This window comes from Mesoplodon mirus, assembly GCF_964341445.2.
Source record: "Mesoplodon mirus genome assembly, chromosome: 13".
NCBI lineage: Eukaryota > Metazoa > Chordata > Mammalia > Artiodactyla > Ziphiidae > Mesoplodon > Mesoplodon mirus.
Genome location: NC_138989.1, coordinates 25,774,800 through 25,792,485, shown reverse-complemented (window position 1 = coordinate 25,792,485; position 17,686 = coordinate 25,774,800). Strand labels below are relative to the sequence as shown.

The window sequence follows — 17,686 nt, the reverse complement described above, 5'->3', positions numbered from 1 at the left end:
TCCAGCAGCTCAGAGATGGTGAGCTGAGCTCCAGGGTCACATAGCACTGGGGTACAGCCAGACGCCCATCCTGCCCCAGCTCACCTGGCTGCGAGGCTGGTCCTCCTTCTGTACTCCAGCACAGAGCAGAGTCCCCAGTGCCCAGCTCCTCCCCTCCCTCCCCCTGCTGGCCTGAGTGGGGGGAGGCTTTAAAGGCACAGGAACCTTTCCAGGTGGGAAGAGGACTGGTTCCTGGTCCTGTCCCTGGGGCTGTGTGACCTGGGACAGCGGGTAGCCTCTTCAAGCCCAGTGGGGTCCCAAACCCTGCATAAGAGACCTGAGCTTTGAGGGCCTGGGTAGGGCTACATGAGGCTGGGTTTCAGGCAGAGGCCAGTTAGGCCAAGGGTCCTCTGGGAGGAGGAGAACTCTTGGCCACGTTCAATATCCAAAGAGGGGTCCCACAGTGCTGGGCACAGCCAGATGCCTCCACCAACAGGGGTGGGTGTGTGAGCATCAGAGGCCCCGTCAGGCCTGACGTTTTCTCTAGAGTTCCTGGTCAGGGGATGTCCTCTCCCCAACCCCCAGGGCTGCAGATGTCCACAGGCTGTCACTCCAAGGACCCTGGTCACCGTCACCAGGACAGAAAGGAGTCACATGACCCGGGGAGCCTTTCCTCATCCCTCAACTTTCTGGGGTTGAGGAGGCAGGCTGATGGAGGATGGGGCCATTTGCTCACACCCCCCCACCTGCTCCAGCCCAACAGGATGGGGTGGGTGCCCCCACAGGGCTGGCAGGCCCAAGCCTGCCCATTCTTCTGAGGTCCACACACAGCCTGCTGCTTACATGTATTCATCCATCATTCATTCACTCACTCACTCTCCCATCTGATCCTGGCCCATTCAGATTCTTCTCTCAAGGAGCCCCCAGCCAGACTGAAGATGGGATAGTATAGTCAACCAAGGAGGAAGACCCAGGACCCCCAGGGAGGGGCAGAAACTATGGGGGGGATCCAGATAGCACTGGGATTGGACTGTGGAGGCCACCCAGGCAGAGGGAACAATTTGAGCCTGGGGCATCTGCCCAGCAGTGAGGGTACAAGGGAGACTCTTGACCGCCCTGACCCTTCCCGAGCCCTGAGGCATCAAAGCTGGAAAAGGAAGTGGCTGAGCTCAGACCCTGAAGGCCAGGCCAGTGCATCTGGACTTTGAGAGCCCAGTGGTAGTGGGAAGTGAGCTCTGGCCAATTGCAGGCATAGGCAGAGAGCCCCCTGTGCCCCAGACACTCCCTGGCGCCCTTGTAGCGGTTCGCCATCTCAGCACCCACCTTTGATGTGAGGACAGAGGCTGGAGCTCGGGCAAGTACATGGGCCTCCAGGGCTAGCAGCTTGTTAACACCTGGGAACTTCCGGCAGCAGAGCCAGTCTGGCACCCAGTGGACCAAGTCTAATTCCCAAACTCAGAGGCAGCACAACCAAGGGCATGGGCTCTACAGTCCCTAGGTTCAAGTTCAGTCCCAGCCCTGATGGCCCAGGGTCTCCTCTTCCTGCCTTCAGTTTTCTATCTGGAGAGCAGGGATCATTAAAATAGTGGTTGGGCAGATGCACTGAGACGGCCATGTACAGGCTGCTGTGAGCACCATGACCTCCATGGTCCAGCACCTGGGCCTGCAGCTGCCTCTCCCTCCTGGATGAGCAGCTCAGAGCTCAGAGGTCATAAGTGCCCCCCTCCTGGCCACCCCATCCTCCCTGCCTATGGCTCCCTGCATAGGTAGCATTTATCACATCACCTCACAATTATCTGCAGTGTCTGGTAGCTCCAGGGGGTGGAGGAGGAAGGCTGCGTCTGGTCCATACCCCAGCCCCCAGCCCAGCACATGGCTTGGTCTCCCGGAGAGCCGACATACTCCTATCTCCAGGTGGGGGGGTGGGTGCAACGCCCAAGCCCACCTGTCCACGCTGCCATCCCCCACCCCACGACCCTGCACAGGGCTAAGTGGATGCACGTTTCCGCTAATGCCAAAACTGCCCCACACTCTCCATGCACACCCTGCTCAGCCTGCCTGGGCTTGTAGAAGCCCTGCCCCCACCCCCTTTTTCAGCATCTCTTTGGCCCCCTTCACTGAAACATCCTGTTGGCTAATGTTTCAGACGCCTTGGGTTAACCAACAAGCCAGAACCTGAGCTAGGCAGCTACCCTCCCAGACCTCCACCAGCCACGTTAGCCAGGGCCTAGCCCTGGACAGCAGCCCACGCATCCTCACCGGCCCTGTCCAGCAGCCCCTACCTCTACACCCACCTCCCGCTCGCCAAAGCTGACCCCCAGCCCCCCCGCACCGCCCCCTCTCACCTGGCAACTTCGCAGGGTCCCCAGCCGCTCTACTACTGCATCCCCAGTGCTCTGAGCACATCCCTCCCCCACTGAAAAACCCTTCAAATGTTCACGTGGCCCTCCAGATAAATTCCTGTCAGCTGGGGCCCGCCCCTTCCTCTGTGTGATTCACCCACTGCCCTACTGCTGGGGCTCTTCCATCAGGCCCCAACCTCAACGCCACCGCCTCCTCATTGAAGCCCTCCCCTGTCTCCTGGTCTGATGTCTTCCTCGGCTCCCACAGTGTCTGGGACCCCCATCACAGCTCCCCACCTCTGCTGTTCCTTTAACCTCCTGCGTCTTTGTCGCTTAAGTATCCACAGGGCCCAGTGATCATCATTAAATGTAAGTATAATGGCTGTCAGGTGGCTGGGTGGATTCGGCATGGAAGATTGATTAGAGCCTACACATGCCACGTGCATGTGTGCTGGATGCTTTCCTTGCTGCGTCTAATCCTACACCTTTGCCAGATGGGCATTCTATTTTCCCCATTTTACAGAGGAGGAAACAGTTTTGCAGAAGCTACTGTAGTGGGCTGAATAGTTTCCCCCCAAATCCACATCCATCTGGGAGCTTTGAATGGGACCCTATTTGGAAATAGTCTTTGTAGAAGTCATTAGTTAAGATGAGATCATCCTGGGTTAAGGTAGGCTCTAAATTCAATAAGGTAGGCTCCCTGTAAGAAGGGAGGCACACAGACACAGTGAAGGAGGCCTTGTGGCCACGGAGGCAGAGATTGCAGTGAAGCAGCTACAAGCCAAGGAAGGCCGAGAACTGCTGGTCATCGCCAGAAGCTGGCAACGGGCAAAGAAAGATGATTCCCTAGCACCTTCAGAGAGCACAGCCCTGCCAACACCTTGATTTCAGACTTCTGGCCTCCAGAACTGGGAGAGAATACATTTCTGTCGTTTTAAGCCATTACCAAGTTTGTGGTAATTTGTTATGACAGCCACAGAAAACTAATACCACTAACTACCTTGCCCATGTTTATATACCCCAAAAGGGGGCAGGTCCAGGGGATTAGGAGCTGGGGCCTAAGCCTACACCTGTGACCCCCGTGGTGACTCCTAGCCCTGCAGGAAGCTCACAACCTATTCCTTAGAGCCAGATCCAGGGGAAACTGTTTCCATAGACTGTCTGTCTGCTTCCTTCCTCCTAGTGAGTTCCGAATCCATCCTGCATCCTTCTTTGCAGTGGCTGCCAGGAGGCTCAGTGGCACCTGGCTCCTTGCTGAGGTACCATCAGCCCTGGGCTGCCCTTCTTCCTCCTGAGCTTGAAATATCCCACTGGGTGGGTAGAGAAGACGCCCGAAGGTGGGACAGGTCCAGCTGCAGCGCCAGCCACAGCCCTCCACTCCACCTGCTGGGTCATCAGGACCCTGCTTCCCTGTCATTCCACCTGGGCCACCAGCTGTCGGTGCTACTTGTCTCCTGGAAGTTCCCACTTGGGGCCCAAGATGCCCCCAGCAGGGCCTGGGGTCCGTCCACCTGACTCTCTGGCTCCCCAGCCTTCCACCTCGCTGGCTCTCAGGGGTGGTAAGGCTGCCCCGAGAACCCCTGAACCTCCACATCAGCCCTGGGGGCTGAGAGGGCAACACCACAGCCCCCCACCCACGGGGTGTCCCCAAACACAGCTCAGCGGCCCAGGGCAACTCCAGGCAGAGGGGCCAGCAGGCTTTAGTTAAGCATACATGGAGGCCGGCCAGTGGGGGGACAATGCTCCCATTCCCGAGGGCACAGCTCTTTCTCTGGGGTCCCCTGTCCCAATCAGGTTAGGCCAGAAAGAGTCAACCTCGCCACCCCCCACAGGAGGCTGAGGGAGGCCCATGCAGGGATTTGGGCCCAGATGCCACCCCTCCCTCCTTTCCTGGAAAATGTTCTCCAGGAATCTCTCAGCCAAGGACACAGAGGGTGGGGCAGGGGGTGAGGGGTGGGGCTGTGGAGCAGTTCTGCACTTTCCATGGGACTCCAAGCTCTGGGCATACCCCCTCTGCCGCTGCCTGATGGTCCCCCTTCAGGACATCCAGGCTCAGCCCTCCCTTGCCTTCCCCCCGCCCCCCTCCCCGACCTCGGCCTTCTCGCTTTTGAGGGGACAATGTCCAGACCTGGCTCAGCCTCTGGAAGGATATGGTCACAATCTGGGAATCATCCCAGCTCTGGCTCCAGCCCTGAGATTGGGGTGGGGGAGGTCTTACCAGCCTGCCAGCTCTGGGTAGGGGCCTTCAGGCCCCTGGGGCAATGCGGCTGCTGAAGTCTCTGGCGCAGTTTAGCGACAGCAGCACCTGGCCCCGAGGAAGGCAGGCCAGGCAGTCGTACAGGTTTGCCAGGGAGGAGACCTGGGGTGCCAAGGTGGCCCCAGGACAACGTCGGCTACATAGCAGTGAAGGGAGGTGTCTGGGTCCAGTCGCAGATGGCAGGAAAGAAGGGGGTCCAGGATAGGAAGGCCCCAGGAACAGGCCCAATGGGAGCGCCCAAGCAGGCAACGACAAGGGCTGGGGTTCAGTGGGTGGTCAGGCCCTCTGCCTTGTCTCAGGGGCTCAGCCCCAGGGCACCACAGAGCCCAGCACTCTGTCTTGGACACAGTCTTGGGGGGGACAATTCTTAACTCAGAAGAAGGAGCCTAACTCTGCCCTCACTTACCACAGGCCCTCGGACAGCCTCCCCTCCCCCTATCGCTGTCCATGCTCAACCCCCTGCACCCGTGCCCAGCTACACTGTCCTCCCAGGTTGGACACACACTCCTTGCTGTGGAGGTCAGGGTCTGGAGCCTAGTGCCCCAAATGCCCCCTACCCTGGGAATGTGAGGGGCCCAGAGCTGAGTGGGGGGTGCTATAAGGGGCAGCAAGCCTCCAACAAAGACCCCTCCAGCTAGTGGGTTCCTGGCTCAAACCTGGTCCCTGGAGTAGCCAGTCCCCACCCCACACACTTTCCCCACTTCTGTCACGGGGAAGACTGAAGCAGGGGCAGGTGCGGTTGGCCTGCTGCCAGCCTGCCCAGAGCCAGGCTGAGATGGTTAACCAGCATCCCCCATCCCATTTATCTCCCAGGTGGCTGGCAGAGGAGGCCGGCCTGCCCAAGTCTGCCCCCAGCCAAGCAGGGAGGGGTGATAAACATTTGTCAACTCAGAAGTGTCCACGCAGGGTGCACAGGTCAGATGCTACAACTGCTCGCTGCGGTTGGGGCGGGGGAGATTCTGAAAGCAGGCGCTGGCACTGTCTAAAGCTGGCAAACGGCAGCGGAACCCCCACCCACCCCGCCCTGACTCCAAGTCCAGTGCACTTTGCCACGCCAAAGCGACTGTTCCACAATCAGCACGGGGGCTCCGAGCCTTTAAAGGCGCCGAGCGCCACCTCGTCCCGGCGGCTCCAGTTCCTGGCGACAGGGCTCGAGCCAGGTCTAGCGCGGTCGAGGGCCTCCTCCAGCGACACCCCCAAACCGAGTTGGGAGCTCCGGGGCCCCCAGCAGGAACCCTCCTCCCTTCCTCCGCTTCGGCCCGGCCGGGGCGCGCAGCCTTGGATCCCGCGCTCCCCGCCCGGAGCATCCCGGGCGGGGCCAGGGGCGGGGCGCAAGCGGCCCTGCCTCCCGCCGGCTCGGCGCCCACCGCGCGGCGGCCATGGGGGCGCGGCTGGGCCGGCGGGCCGGGCCCGAAGCGGGCTCGGAGGCTGGGGCGGCGGCGGGGTGCGGGCCGGCGCCCTATGAGCGCCGGGTGCGCTGGCTCCGCGAGATCCAGTCGACGCTCCGCGAGCGGCGGCCAGAGCGCGCCCGGCAGCTGCTGCGCCTCCTGCGCCAGGTGAGAGAAGCAGCCAAGCAGCCGGCCGGCCGGCCGACCGGGGCTGGAGGCCGAGGAGGGGCCGGGAGGAGATGCGGAGCTGGCCTCGGGCGCGCGGGCCGGGAGGGTTCCGAGGGGAGGGGACGACTGGCTTCAGGGGGTGGGGGTCTTGTCTGGGCCGGAGGGCGAGGGAGGGAAGGCAGTCAGCTAGAGTTGTGGGGTCAGGGGGGCTGTGAGTGTGGAGGGGTCCCATGACTGTACGCGTCTCTGGGGTTTGAGGTCAGTTGTGGGTGTTTAGGGTGCTCCCAAGTCTGGAGCTAAGAGTCCACGTTCAGGCCCTGCCAAGAAAGGAGGGCGGCTGGGAAGAGGGCAGGTGGGGGTGAATCATCTTGTATTGAGGGGCAATGGGAAGAGGATGGTTCCCCCCTCCAGGGTGAAGGGAGGCGCTGCACTGGACCCCGGAGCAAGGACCTGGGGAAGCGACAGCCCAGCTGATCAGTGGGTGCAACCTCTCCACGTCAGCTCAGACAAAGCCACAGCACACAATGCCCATCCTCCTAACAGGCAGCTCTCGCCCATTGAGTACACACACCTGGCATCTGTACATCACAACATCACATCACGACGGGCGGGGGCTCTGGTTCCACATACACCAGGTACCTGAGTCCCATATCCCTAGCCCTGGGTTGCCTTAAGAGACATGGGTTCTGATCCCAGCATCACCACTGAGCAAGCCACTCCTCTCTGCCCACATCCCTATACCCTGCAGCAGCTGCCACCACAATCTGCCCCATCCTGTAAGCCGAAATCAGCTGTGCTGGTGATCTTTGACCTGCAGGTGGATGATTGGGAGACTGAGGCTTGGAGAAAAGCAGTGAGCCTAGGGCCACAGAGCAAAATGGGGGCCAGCCAAGGCCAGAGCTCACCCTCCAGTCTCCCAGCTCTGCTCCTCCTGCTGCACTGGGTTTCCTTTCTCTCAGGCTGGAAAGGTGGGGCTGGCCCTTTAAGAGGAGCTGTCCACATCAGCAGAAGGCAGGCTGCGGTCTGGGACCCTGACTGGGTCAGCCCAGGCTCACCAGCCATCCTTCCCTTCTACTGGATCCTCCCTAGCTGTCATCTCCAACTTGAGCTGTGTTTAAAATGCAAACAACAGAGCAGCACAAATCAGCCAGAGACTATTCAGAGGCACGATCTCTGTCCAGCATGGCGTCTGCAGCCCAAGGCACCAGCTGGAAATTTTAGCTGGGGAACGAGCTAGGTTGCCCACTGGTGTCCCAAAGGTTGGAATTTGAGGCCCACCTGTGCTGCCCCATAACCTTCAGGGACTCTGCAGTTATGGACCTTGGTCATTCTGGCCTGGCCTGGCCTCCTGTGCCCTGGGCTTATACACAGAACATGTTACTCTCTGGCTTGGGGAGGGCCCACATGGGGTCTCGAGGCCCCTCCTGGCTGTGCCTGTCCCATCAGCTTGTCGGCATATCCTCTAATCGGACCCCCTAAAAGGCACCACACCAGGCCTACGGGAATAACAGGAGGAAGAGGCCAAGGGGTGAAGGCAGGAAGGCCAGGGCAGGCCAGGGACCTGATGGTGGGATCTGTGTGAGGGGTGGGTGCTTGGAGGCTGGACAGGAAGGCTGGTGGGCGAGAGAGGGTGTGAAGACCAGGCCACGGGGAGTTCTGAGACTGCAGGCTGTGTGCGAGTCTCTGCCATCACACAACCTTGAAAGCATTTGGTTTCCACTGAAGGGGTTAAGGGGTCAAGTGCGTGTTTCATAGAGCTGGCTCTGGCAGCATTAGGGTGGACTGGAAGGGTATCAGGAGGCCAGGAGCCCCGGGAGGAGGCTGTGAGGGGATGAGGCCTGAAGCTCCTTGAGCAGTGGGTTGGGGTAGGGGGAGCTGGGCAGAGGAGGGATGAGGGAATAGTGCAGGGTGATACCTGGGCTCTGGCCCAAGTGCCTGGGAAGATGGGATGGTGGCACCCTTTACTGAGCTGGGGCACAGGAGGCGAGACACACCCAGTCTGAGTTGCCTTTGGGTCGTATGAGCTGAGAGAGAGAGTTCCACCCTGACAGGAAGGGTCTGGACCCGTCAGCAAAGAGGTGGCAGCCATAGCTCAGGAGAGCTCGGGGATAGGTGGATAGAGGCAGGGGGCCTAAGGGGAATGAGGAGGGCAGGGGCATTTGGGGATCATCAAGGAGCCCCCAGAGAATCCCCCAGACAAACCCAATCCCAGAGGAGCCAGGGGGTCTCAGCAGAACGTTTCACCTCCAGGGAACCAGTCTAAGGGTTCCTGGACACACTTACCGCCTCCCTGAGGCCCCCGATGCACCGACCCTCTGCTCATCCAAAGGGTCCACCTTCCCCGGACAGTTTGCTCTTTGCCACTGTGGGGAGGGCTCCAGCAAGCCTCAGAGGGGAAATGGAGAGAGGGGAATGGATGTGAGAGCCTCTGGCTGGCTGGGATGGGGGCTAGGGGAGGGAGGCCTTGACCCCTGGCTTACTCCACTCTCACTACCTGCAGGACCTGGGCCTCGAGGGGACGCTCCTCACAGACATCCTCTACAGGAACGTGGCCTTCCTCAATCTGGTGGACCCCATCTCCCACGACCTGCTTGTGAACCTGGCCCGGGACCTGCAGTGCCCCAAGTCGGTGAGGCACGGGCCCCAGGCTGGGTAGTGTGGTTGACAGGCCAGAAGAGCCCAGAGCTGGGAGCTAGGATCTGGGCCCTCACCTGGTCTGCTGCGTGGCCTTAGGCGGATCACTGTCCCTCTCTGGGACCTGATGCCAGTTTCAGTGTATGAGGCTGGCCAGCAGCTGGAGCACATGGGAACTCTGCTTTCCCAGCCCTGGAAAGTCATCTGTTGGGTAGACCCGTTTCCTCTTTTTTTTTTTTTGGCCCTGCAGCACGGCATCCAGTATTTTAGTTCCCTGACCAGGGATTAAACCTGTGCCCCCTGCAGTGGAAGCACGGAGCCCTAACCACTGGACCGCCAGGGAGTTCCCTAGACCCGTTTCCTGAATTTCAGCACTGTGCACCAGGCCCTGGGACCCAGGCAGGTAGTCCTATGGGGACCCTTTGGGATACAGGACATTGTGACAAATCCATTGATGGAACCAGGCTCCCAGCCCGAGTCCCAGAGCCAGAAGAGAGCTCCCTTGGCTGGAACCCCTGTCCACATGTTCCCACTGCGTCCCACAGCAACTCAAGCCACAAGCAAATCCCTCCTCGTGTTGAGCTGGCACCTGCCACCTGCAGCCTCGACTCCCCTCCTGCCACCGCGTCTGCCCAGAACACCTGTCCCCACCTGCTATGTCAGCACCTGCGGACGTCCTGCCATAAGCATGGAAGGTGCCGCACTCCCGACACAGCCTGTGGCCGGCCCCCAGCCCCTGGCCCTTTGTCACAGTGAGCCCCCATGTGAAACAGGAATGCCCACTCTGGGCCCTGCCAGCTCTGAACTGCCACGTCCAGGTGCACTTGTCACCGAGGGGTCTCTGAGGCTAGCCTAGAGCCATTGTGGTGACCCCTGGGGCTTGCTGCCACTGTGTGTGCCCGCTGTTAACAGAGGGACTGGATAAAAGAATGTGCTGGGTGGTGGAGCGTGCTTGGTGCCAGCTTGTGGAAAGCAGTCCACCCCGCATCCTGCCCGAGCTGGGCCTCTGCAAGGGCCCACTTGGGAGCCAGAGAGAGCCAGGTGGTGGTGCTGGAAAATGGTAACCCTCCCTGCTGGCAGCCCAGACCCAGGCCCCACGGGTGCGGTCTCGCTTGGAGAGTGAGAGGAAGAAAAGCGTGCTGACCTGGCTTGTTCCTATTCCCTGGGGGTGGCGTCAGTGGAGCAGGGCTCCCTGGAGAGGCCTGGTCCTGCCTCACCCTGTGGTGAGTCCCAGGGGGGCACCGAGGGTAGACAGGGAGCCAGCGGCTGATAGCCCGAGACTCTGGCCCAGGGCCTGAGGACAGGGAACAAGGGCCCATTGTCTGGGTTTCCTCCCGCCGGGCACCACGGTCCTCAGACCAGCCTGTCCAGCTCCCAGTGGGCAGCCTCCCCTGGCTCTGTGCCAGGCCACGGGGCAGGGGGGCGGGGGTGGAGGGGAAAGCCAGTGGGCGGCTCAGTGATCCGTGATGAATGGCTGTGCGCATGCACACACTTGGGTCCCCAAGGCCTGGGGGCGCACAGGGCTCCGCCTCCCCTGACAGCGCTGCCCCCGCAGGACTATGAGCTCTGGAAGTCCTCGGACAAGACCTGCCGGCAGCTCATCTACCACCTCACCCCTCACTCCAAGCGGCAACAGGGGTCCAGCCTGCCCCGAAGGAAGACCCAGAGCTGGTAAGGGAGCCCAGACACAGCCCAGCTGCCTGGCCTCTGGGGGGTCCCTTCCCAGGCCTCTGTCAACAAGAGCTGGGGCCTGAAATCCCACCCTGCAGGCCCTCACCCTTGGCTGCATCACAGCCTGTCACTGGCCGGTGGCAATGCAGGCGGATACTCCCCAAGGCCAGCTCCTCTCTGTGTGACTGCCTCCTGCCATCTGCCTGTCCCTCAACGCCCTGCCTATCACAGGGCCTGGCCCCCCTGGGGGCCTCAGCTGGAGTCAGCAGAGTCCCCAGGACAGGCTGGGAGGGAGGTGGAGTCTGGGTCATGATTCCCATTTTCCAGGGAAGGAAACTGAGGCCAGGGGAAGCAGAGTGTCTTGCCCAAGGCCACACTGCCCTGATTCCTGAAGCCCTTTGGGGACTCTTTGCCAGGCTGCCTGAAGCTGAGGCCTCCAAGGCCAGCCCAGCAGCTCACTCTGCAACGGGGTCCTGCTTAGTCACTCCATCACAACCTCGTGGCCACAGACTCAGCCTGGGAACAGGCCACTGGCACCTGGGCCCTGGTGCTCTCCCCTGCTTGCCCCCCAGCCTCCTGCCCCCTCCCTCAGGCCTGGTGGCCCATGCTGAGCCTGGAGCCCATGGGGTTGTTCCCTGCCTTGGCAGGTGAGGGCCCTGGAGGTGTTCCCACAGCTGTCAGCCCCCAGGCAGGCCCATGTTCAAATGACAGGAGAGAACTAGAGGGGGTTCTGGGGGCAGTGAGGGACCCTCCTCAGTCTCTAAACCTCCCTTCTAGCTTAGGACACAGGGAGCCCTCCCCTAGGGCAGATCCCACCCACATCCCCCAACAAGGCCCTCTTGCTTACCCTGGGCCTGTTCCCACATCTATCCTTATTCCAAAAGGGTCAACCTTAGAGGAGACACGTGAAAAAAAAGCATGGGCTCAGGGGTCAGAACACCCCGATTTGGAGACCTGGCTCCCCCTTAGTGGTGTGTGACCGTGGAAGGGTCACGTCACCCCTCCAAGCACCCCTTTGCTCCTCTGCAGAATAGGATAATCATTCCTACCCCACTGAGTTGGCATAAAAATAAGAGACAACAGATGTAACAGGTGTGGTGATGCAAGTACACAGAGGGTTTTTATAACAGCCCATGGAGCCTTAACGCAAGTGCATCTAATCCTCACAGCCAGGTCACCTCTTAACCAAAGGGGACTAAGGCTCAGAGCGATTCAGAGCATTGCCCGTGGCCACTCATCTAGGAAGTGGCCATCTGCAGGGCCTGGGCCTTGCTGCCCTGCGCTGCCCTGATGGAGGGGTCACTGTCGGAGGCAGGTGGGGCCCTTGCTCAGTCCCTCCCCACCCTCGACCCTCCCGCAGCCTCAGGAGCAACCTCCAGAAGACTCTGCCGGTGGGGGAGACCGTGAACCTATCGGGGATACCACTGTCGGTGCGGGACGTGCAGCATATCATGCGCTACCTGGGCAGCCAGGGTGCCAGGCTGGCAGTGCTGGACCTGAGCTTCACGGGGCTGAGTGACGAGCTGCTGCACCGGCTGCTGCCCAGCCTCTGGACGCTGCCCCGCCTCACCCAGCTTCTGCTCAACGGCAACCGGCTGACGCGGGCTGCCGCCCGTGAGCTCACTGAGGCCATCAAGGACACCACCAAGTTCCCGGTGCTGGCCTGGGTGGACCTGGGCAACAACGTGGATGTGGCCTCCCTGCCCCAGCCCCTGCTGGTTGGCCTGCGCCGGCGGCTAAGCCAGCGCACCTCGCTGCCCACCATCTACGAGAGCCTGGACCCAGAGCCTGAGGGTGGCGTGGCCGGGGCCACGGCCCTTGCCTCCACCTGGGGCTCTGCAGCTGCTGGGCCAGGGCCCGAGCCCCAGGCCTGCTGCACCAGGTGACCCGCCACCCACCCTGGCTCCTGCTTCCTGACTGGCAATGCACCCGAGCACGTGGGAGGGGGTGATGGAGGCGGAGTTACCCCACAGGACCTGGATCCAGTGCACAGAGGAGGATGGGCTCATTGGAGAGTGGATGGTCGGTCCAGGCTGGAGTCTCAGCCTTCCCTCAGCAGGAGGGGCCCGGCACCTACTGTGCAGACCCCACAATAAAGGCTGATGCCACCTCCACCTCAGCCTTTCTGCATTGTGGGCCTCAGGGCCACTGAGCACCAGCCCTGTGGCTGGGTTTGGGAGAAGGGGTGGCTGGGACTCAGGGGCCCTGCCTGCCCAAAAGGGAGGGACCAAGCTCACACTGATCTCCCCTGTGGTGCTCCCTGGGCAGGGTTCCCACAGAAACCAAAGAAGTGGGGAGGGTCCGTCTGTGGTCAGGGAGTTAGAGGAGGCCTCCAGAGACCTGGCACTCACGTCTGTCTGGGCAGTGCTTGGGCACTTTGAGGAAAGAGCTGGGGAGGAGCAGGTTGGGAGCCCAGAGAGGAGCGCAGGCTGCTGACCTCCCCACCAGGGCCCCCTGGGCTGGGCACAAGGCTGTGCCGACAGGGGGCAAAGCTCATTTCCCACAGGGCACAGCACTGCCCACCAGCCCTGGTACCCACCCCCCAGGCCTCCTGTACTTGGCGAGTGGGCAACTCCACGGGGTGGGGGAGGAGAGACATCAGGCCAGAGACAAAGAGCTCTGTGTTCCCTCCAGGTCCTGGGGGCCCACATGCACAGTCCTCCCCCCATGCGGGACCCCAAGGGAGCATGCAGGGGTGAGGTGGGCACGGCCCACAGCAGTGGGGGGCCCCAGGGGAGAGCAGTACTGGAGCTGCCCCAGCAGGGGGCCGTCTCCTGTCTTCCCCAAGCAGCACAAGGGCAGGCTCCAGACCAGACGCCACAGTCACCTCCCAGCCCAGTGTGGGGAGCTGGAGTTCAGCCCAACTAGGAGCTGGGCCGGAACAAGGAGGGAATTTAGAGGTGTCGGGTGGGCTGAGGCTGCGGCAGGGAAGCCACGGCCCAAGGCTCCCCTGCAGCACTGGGACGTCAGGACTAGGGTAGCTGGATCCTGCAGGATGAGGAGAGACCCAGCAGCGGAGGGACCCCCACAGGCCAAGGAGAAGGTGGGGGTCCCCCGGGCCCACATCCCTGGGCCCACCAGCTGACCTTCCCCCATAGCTCTGGCCCACAGGGGACTGTGAGTCAGCACTGATTACACACGTCCCCAGGCAGCCGGATGCACAACAGCCTCTTGGGACAGAAGGGAGATGGCCAAGAAGGGTGACGTCGGTCCCAGGACCAACAAGAGGCAGTGAGGAAAAGGAGCTCCTCTCCTGCGCTGCCTGCCAGCCCCGAGGTCAGGCCCCGCCCCTCTCACTGCTTTTGGCGGCACCCCTATCGGGAGAAAGGCGTGAAGAGCACCCGGTTCAGCCCAGCTCCGCTCCCTCTCCGGCCCCCGGTCTCTCCTTTCCTCTGTCCACCATCCCTTCCAGCTCTCAATGCTCCATCCTGGGGTCCCGGCCCCTCCCTGGCCTCCTCGCTTTAAAGACATGAGCCTGCCCAGTGGCTTGGGAGCCACAGCAGTATCTCCCTGTGTCCCCCGCTCTGGGACAGAGGGCTCAGGCTCCCCAGGGGAAGGCAAAGCGGGTGGGGGTAGAAGGGGCCACAGAGAGGAGAAGGATGAGGAAGCCGGCCCAGGGCCAGGCAAGCTGATAAGCCCGTGTCCTGCAGCTCCCGGCTGGAGAAACGCCAAGCTGTCTGTGTCCCACCTGCCCCTCGCTCCCTGCCCATCCCTGGCCCTCATTTGCCCACAAACCTTGAATGTGACGAACATGACCACTCAAAGAGATTCTTACCAGGATGGTGTGAGGACCTTGGCCGGGTGTTGCCAGGCGAGCTCTGGGAGAATCCAGGCAGAGGCAGCTGTTCTCAATCTCCCCGCCTCTCAGATGGATGCACGCGATGCACTGGCTGGGCTGGAGCATGAAACAGCTGGAGAGAGGCGGGCTGCCTTTGTTCCCATGCAGGTGTCCAGGGCCCCTTCGAGGGGCCCTTAGGACCACCAGCGAGGCTACTCTGCAGGCAGGTACACCCCAGAAGTCACGCAGCCTGGTGGGCAGAGCATGCCCTCCAGGCCGGCTCCAGCCCAAGTTCCAGACCAAGGAGGTGCTAGGTGGGCCTCGCTTGGGCCAGTCCTCTCCTAGGCCCAGTCTCAGAGGCAGACAGACCTGGCCTGGTCCCACCCTGTCACCTGCTAGTGGTGTGGTCCCCTAGGGGTCTGTTCCCTCATCTTGGGAATGAGGCTCACGAAGCCTCCCCTTATCCTGCTGGAGTGAGGCTGACACAAGGATTGGAAAGTGCCTGCCGCGTGGGGGACACAGGGCAGATGCTCTGTAGCGTCAGTGGGGCCTCCACCCAGGGCTCTCTGGGTGGGAATGGCAGGAGCCTAAACCTCGGGACTAGACAGGGCTGAAGCCATTTATTTATTTAAGGGTGCTTCTGTAGCCTCTCTCGGGGCCAAGCACTGTTCCGATGGCTTTACACCCCTTTAATTCTCTTTGCACTTGTAGGAGGTGAGTGAGCTGAATCAGGGAGAGGTTGAATGACCTGTCCAAGGTCAAAGGGCTAGAACTGGAGATGCCGAGAAGTGAGCCAGGTGGCCTGGCTTCAGTCTGGGATGCTAACCCCTTCCTGCTTCACCCAAATTCCTGCCAGGGGGATTCCACCAAGCCCTGCCAGAGGGCATTCGAGGCAGGAGACATCACGGTGGCCCTGCTGGCAGGTGCCCTGCAGCGGAGAGCGACCTCCAGCTGCACTGCCCTGGAACAAGACCAGGCAGGACCTCCCTGGCCTCCATTTCCTCATGTGCAAAATGGGTGGGGAGGGGAGCCCTCTTCTGGGATGGAAAGGGACTGGTGAGGAGTGGGTTTGGAAGTACTTGTCAGACTGAGCCCCACTCTGGGGTGTGGGATCCATGCCCACTTCCGGTGGCCTGGCTGGGACAGCTGCAGGTGAGGTGCCTTCACCTCCTCAGGTCTTGCCAGGATGTTGAGAGCATCAAAAGGAAAGATGTAGAAAAGATGTCTGCAGGACCTTAGTGACCAACACTTGGGAATTTCTGTTCTGTCCCTGAAGGGAGGACATTTGAGTCCAGATAAAGTTCTTTAAGATATGAGTCTACAGCAAAGGTCAGCCTCTGCAGACAGTCTTTTTGGGAATCCGGAATCTCAGATGACTGATCATCCCAGTGGCTGATATTAACCCAGCACAGAGGTTTTTCTCTAGGTCCTGGAGAGAAAGGAAAACATACTTCTTCCTCTTAGAGATAGTTGCCAACCAACAATAGAAAGCAGTATTTCCTTTCCCAGCTGTATACTTTAATTTTATTTTTTAAAACTAATACCGGGAGTTCCCTGGTGATCTATGGTTAGGATTCAGCACTTCCACTGCCGGGGCCCAGGTTCAATCCCTGGTCCAGGAACTGAGATCCTGCAAGCCGCGTGGCGCGGCCAAATAATAATAAGAACAACAATAATGATAACAATACCTTATTTAAAAAACAATTCTTCATTGTCGTACAACTAAAATACAATTAAGTACACTTCCCTGGTGGTCCAGTGGTTAAGACTCGGTGCTTCCACTGCAGGGACTCGGGTTTGATCCCTGGTCAGGGAAGTTCCACATGCCACGTGATACAGCAATAAATAAATAAATAAATAACATTAAAAAAAAAAAAATTAAGTGGACATCCCAAGTGTTACAAGTTGAAATTGTGCTACATGGCGCATTCTGACTTGTGTATAAATCCATGAAGTAAACGTATCTGTCACACCCAAAAGTCTCCTTGTGCCCCTTGGCAATGTCTCCCTCCCACCGTCCCTTTCCCCTCCTTCCCCAAGCAACAATTGACCTGCTTTCTGTCTCTATAGATTAATGTGCATTTTCTAGTTTTAGATATATGGAATCATACAGGGTGTACTCTTTTTTATATGACTTCTCTCACTTAGCATAATTGAGACTCCCACAGTGATGCATGTATCAATAGTCCCTTTTAATTGCCGAGTAGCATTCTACTGGATGGATGTACCACAATTCACTCACCTGTTGGTGGACATTTGGGTTGTTTCCAGTGTTTAGCTATTACAAATAAAACTGCTATGAATATCATGTACAAGTTTTTGCATGAACAGATATTTCCTTTTTTCTTGGATAGTGATATCTCAGTATGGTTTTCTCTTTTTATAATACGTTTGCCTGGTTTTGGTGTCAGGGTAATGCTGGTCTCATAGAATGAGCTGAGACGTATTCCCTTCTCTTAAATTTTTTTGGGAACGGTTTGTGTAAAATTGATATTATTTCTTCCTTAACTATTTGATAGAATTCCTCAGTGAAGGCACACAAGCCTAAGGTTTTCTTTGTGGAAAGGTTTTCAACTACAATTCCAATTTCTTTTATAAATGGAGGGCTTTTCAGGTTAGCTATTACTTCTTGAGAGAGTGTTTGTATTTTGGATCTTTCAAGGAATTTGTCCATTTCATCTAATTGTGGAATTTGTTGACATGAAGTTGTTCATAACATTCTCTCTCTTTTTTTTGGACGTGCCACGCAGCTTGCGGGATCTTAGTTCCTTGATCATGTATTGAACCTGGGCCCTTGGCAGTGAAAGCACAGAGTCCTAACCACAGGACTGCCAGGGAATTCCCTGTAACATTCTCTTTTAATATCTGTGGAATCTGTAGCAGTCACCTCTCTCATCCCTGAGATCGGTAATTTTGTCTTCCTCTTTTTTCCCCCCATTGCCTGAGCAGTCTGGCTAGAGATTTATCAATTTTATTGATCTTGTTAAAGAATCATCTTTTGGTTTCACTGATTATTCTCTATAGTTTTCTATTTCATTGATACCCACTTAGATCCTTACTTGTTTTCTTCCACTTTCTTCAAATTTCATTGGCTCTTCTTTTTCTAGATTTTTTTGGGGCGGGGGGCAGCTTGTGGGATCTTAGTTCTCCAACCATGGATTGAACCCAGGCCACGGTAGTGAAAGCACAGATTCCTAACCACTGGACAGCCAGGGAACTCCCTCTAGATCCTTTTTTTTTTTTTGGCTGCGTTGTGTCTTGCTGCACGCAGGCTTTCTCTAATTGCGGCGAGCCGGGACTACTCTTCGTTGCGGTGCGTGGGCTTCTCATTGCAGTGGCTTCTCTAGTTGCGGTGCACGGGCTCTAGGCACGTGGGCTTCAGTAGTTGCAGCATGTGGGCGCAGTAGTTGTGGCGCACGGGCTCTAGGGCTCACGGGCTTCGGTAGTTGTGGTGCGTGGGCTCAAGTAG

General features: G+C 59.0%; 2 protein-coding genes across 6 annotated transcripts in view; one reads left to right on the top strand and one right to left on the bottom strand.

Annotated features, from left to right (window-relative positions):
- The window catches only part of GGT1 (gamma-glutamyltransferase 1), a 30,484-nt gene extending 16,138 nt beyond the window's left edge, over positions 1-14,346 (bottom strand). For 2 of the 5 annotated variants that reach the window (XM_082640840.1, XM_082640846.1), the window contains exon 1: positions 85-113. The gene's annotated coding sequence lies outside the window, so the exon portion shown is untranslated. Of the gene's footprint in view, positions 1-84; positions 114-2,324; positions 2,392-8,417; positions 8,521-14,214 lie in introns of those variants that run through there. The other 3 variants (XM_082640843.1, XM_082640842.1, XM_082640841.1) reach the window with 3 other exon arrangements.
- On the top strand, positions 5,935-12,526 carry LRRC75B (leucine rich repeat containing 75B). The gene is made up of 4 exons (XM_082640849.1): positions 5,935-6,134; positions 8,635-8,763; positions 10,324-10,439; positions 11,800-12,526. The coding sequence occupies exons 1-4, from the start codon at positions 5,958-5,960 to the stop codon at positions 12,323-12,325; spliced, it is 948 nt and encodes a 315-aa protein (XP_082496975.1). The 5' UTR covers positions 5,935-5,957; the 3' UTR covers positions 12,326-12,526.
- Positions 14,347-17,686: the final 3,340 nt, after the last annotated feature.

What these genes read in the sequence shown, in the direction of transcription:
- LRRC75B (XM_082640849.1), top strand. Translation starts at nt 5,958, where the DNA reads ATGGGGGCGCGGCTGGGCCGGCGGGCCGGGCCCGAAGCGGGCTCGGAG. An exon ending in TGCTGCGCCTCCTGCGCCAG is followed by an intron (nt 6,135 to 8,634) that starts GTGAGAGAAGCA and finishes CACTACCTGCAG; the next exon opens with GACCTGGGCCTCGAGGGGAC. An exon ending in CGAAGGAAGACCCAGAGCTG is followed by an intron (nt 10,440 to 11,799) that starts GTAAGGGAGCCC and finishes ACCCTCCCGCAG; the next exon opens with CCTCAGGAGCAACCTCCAGA.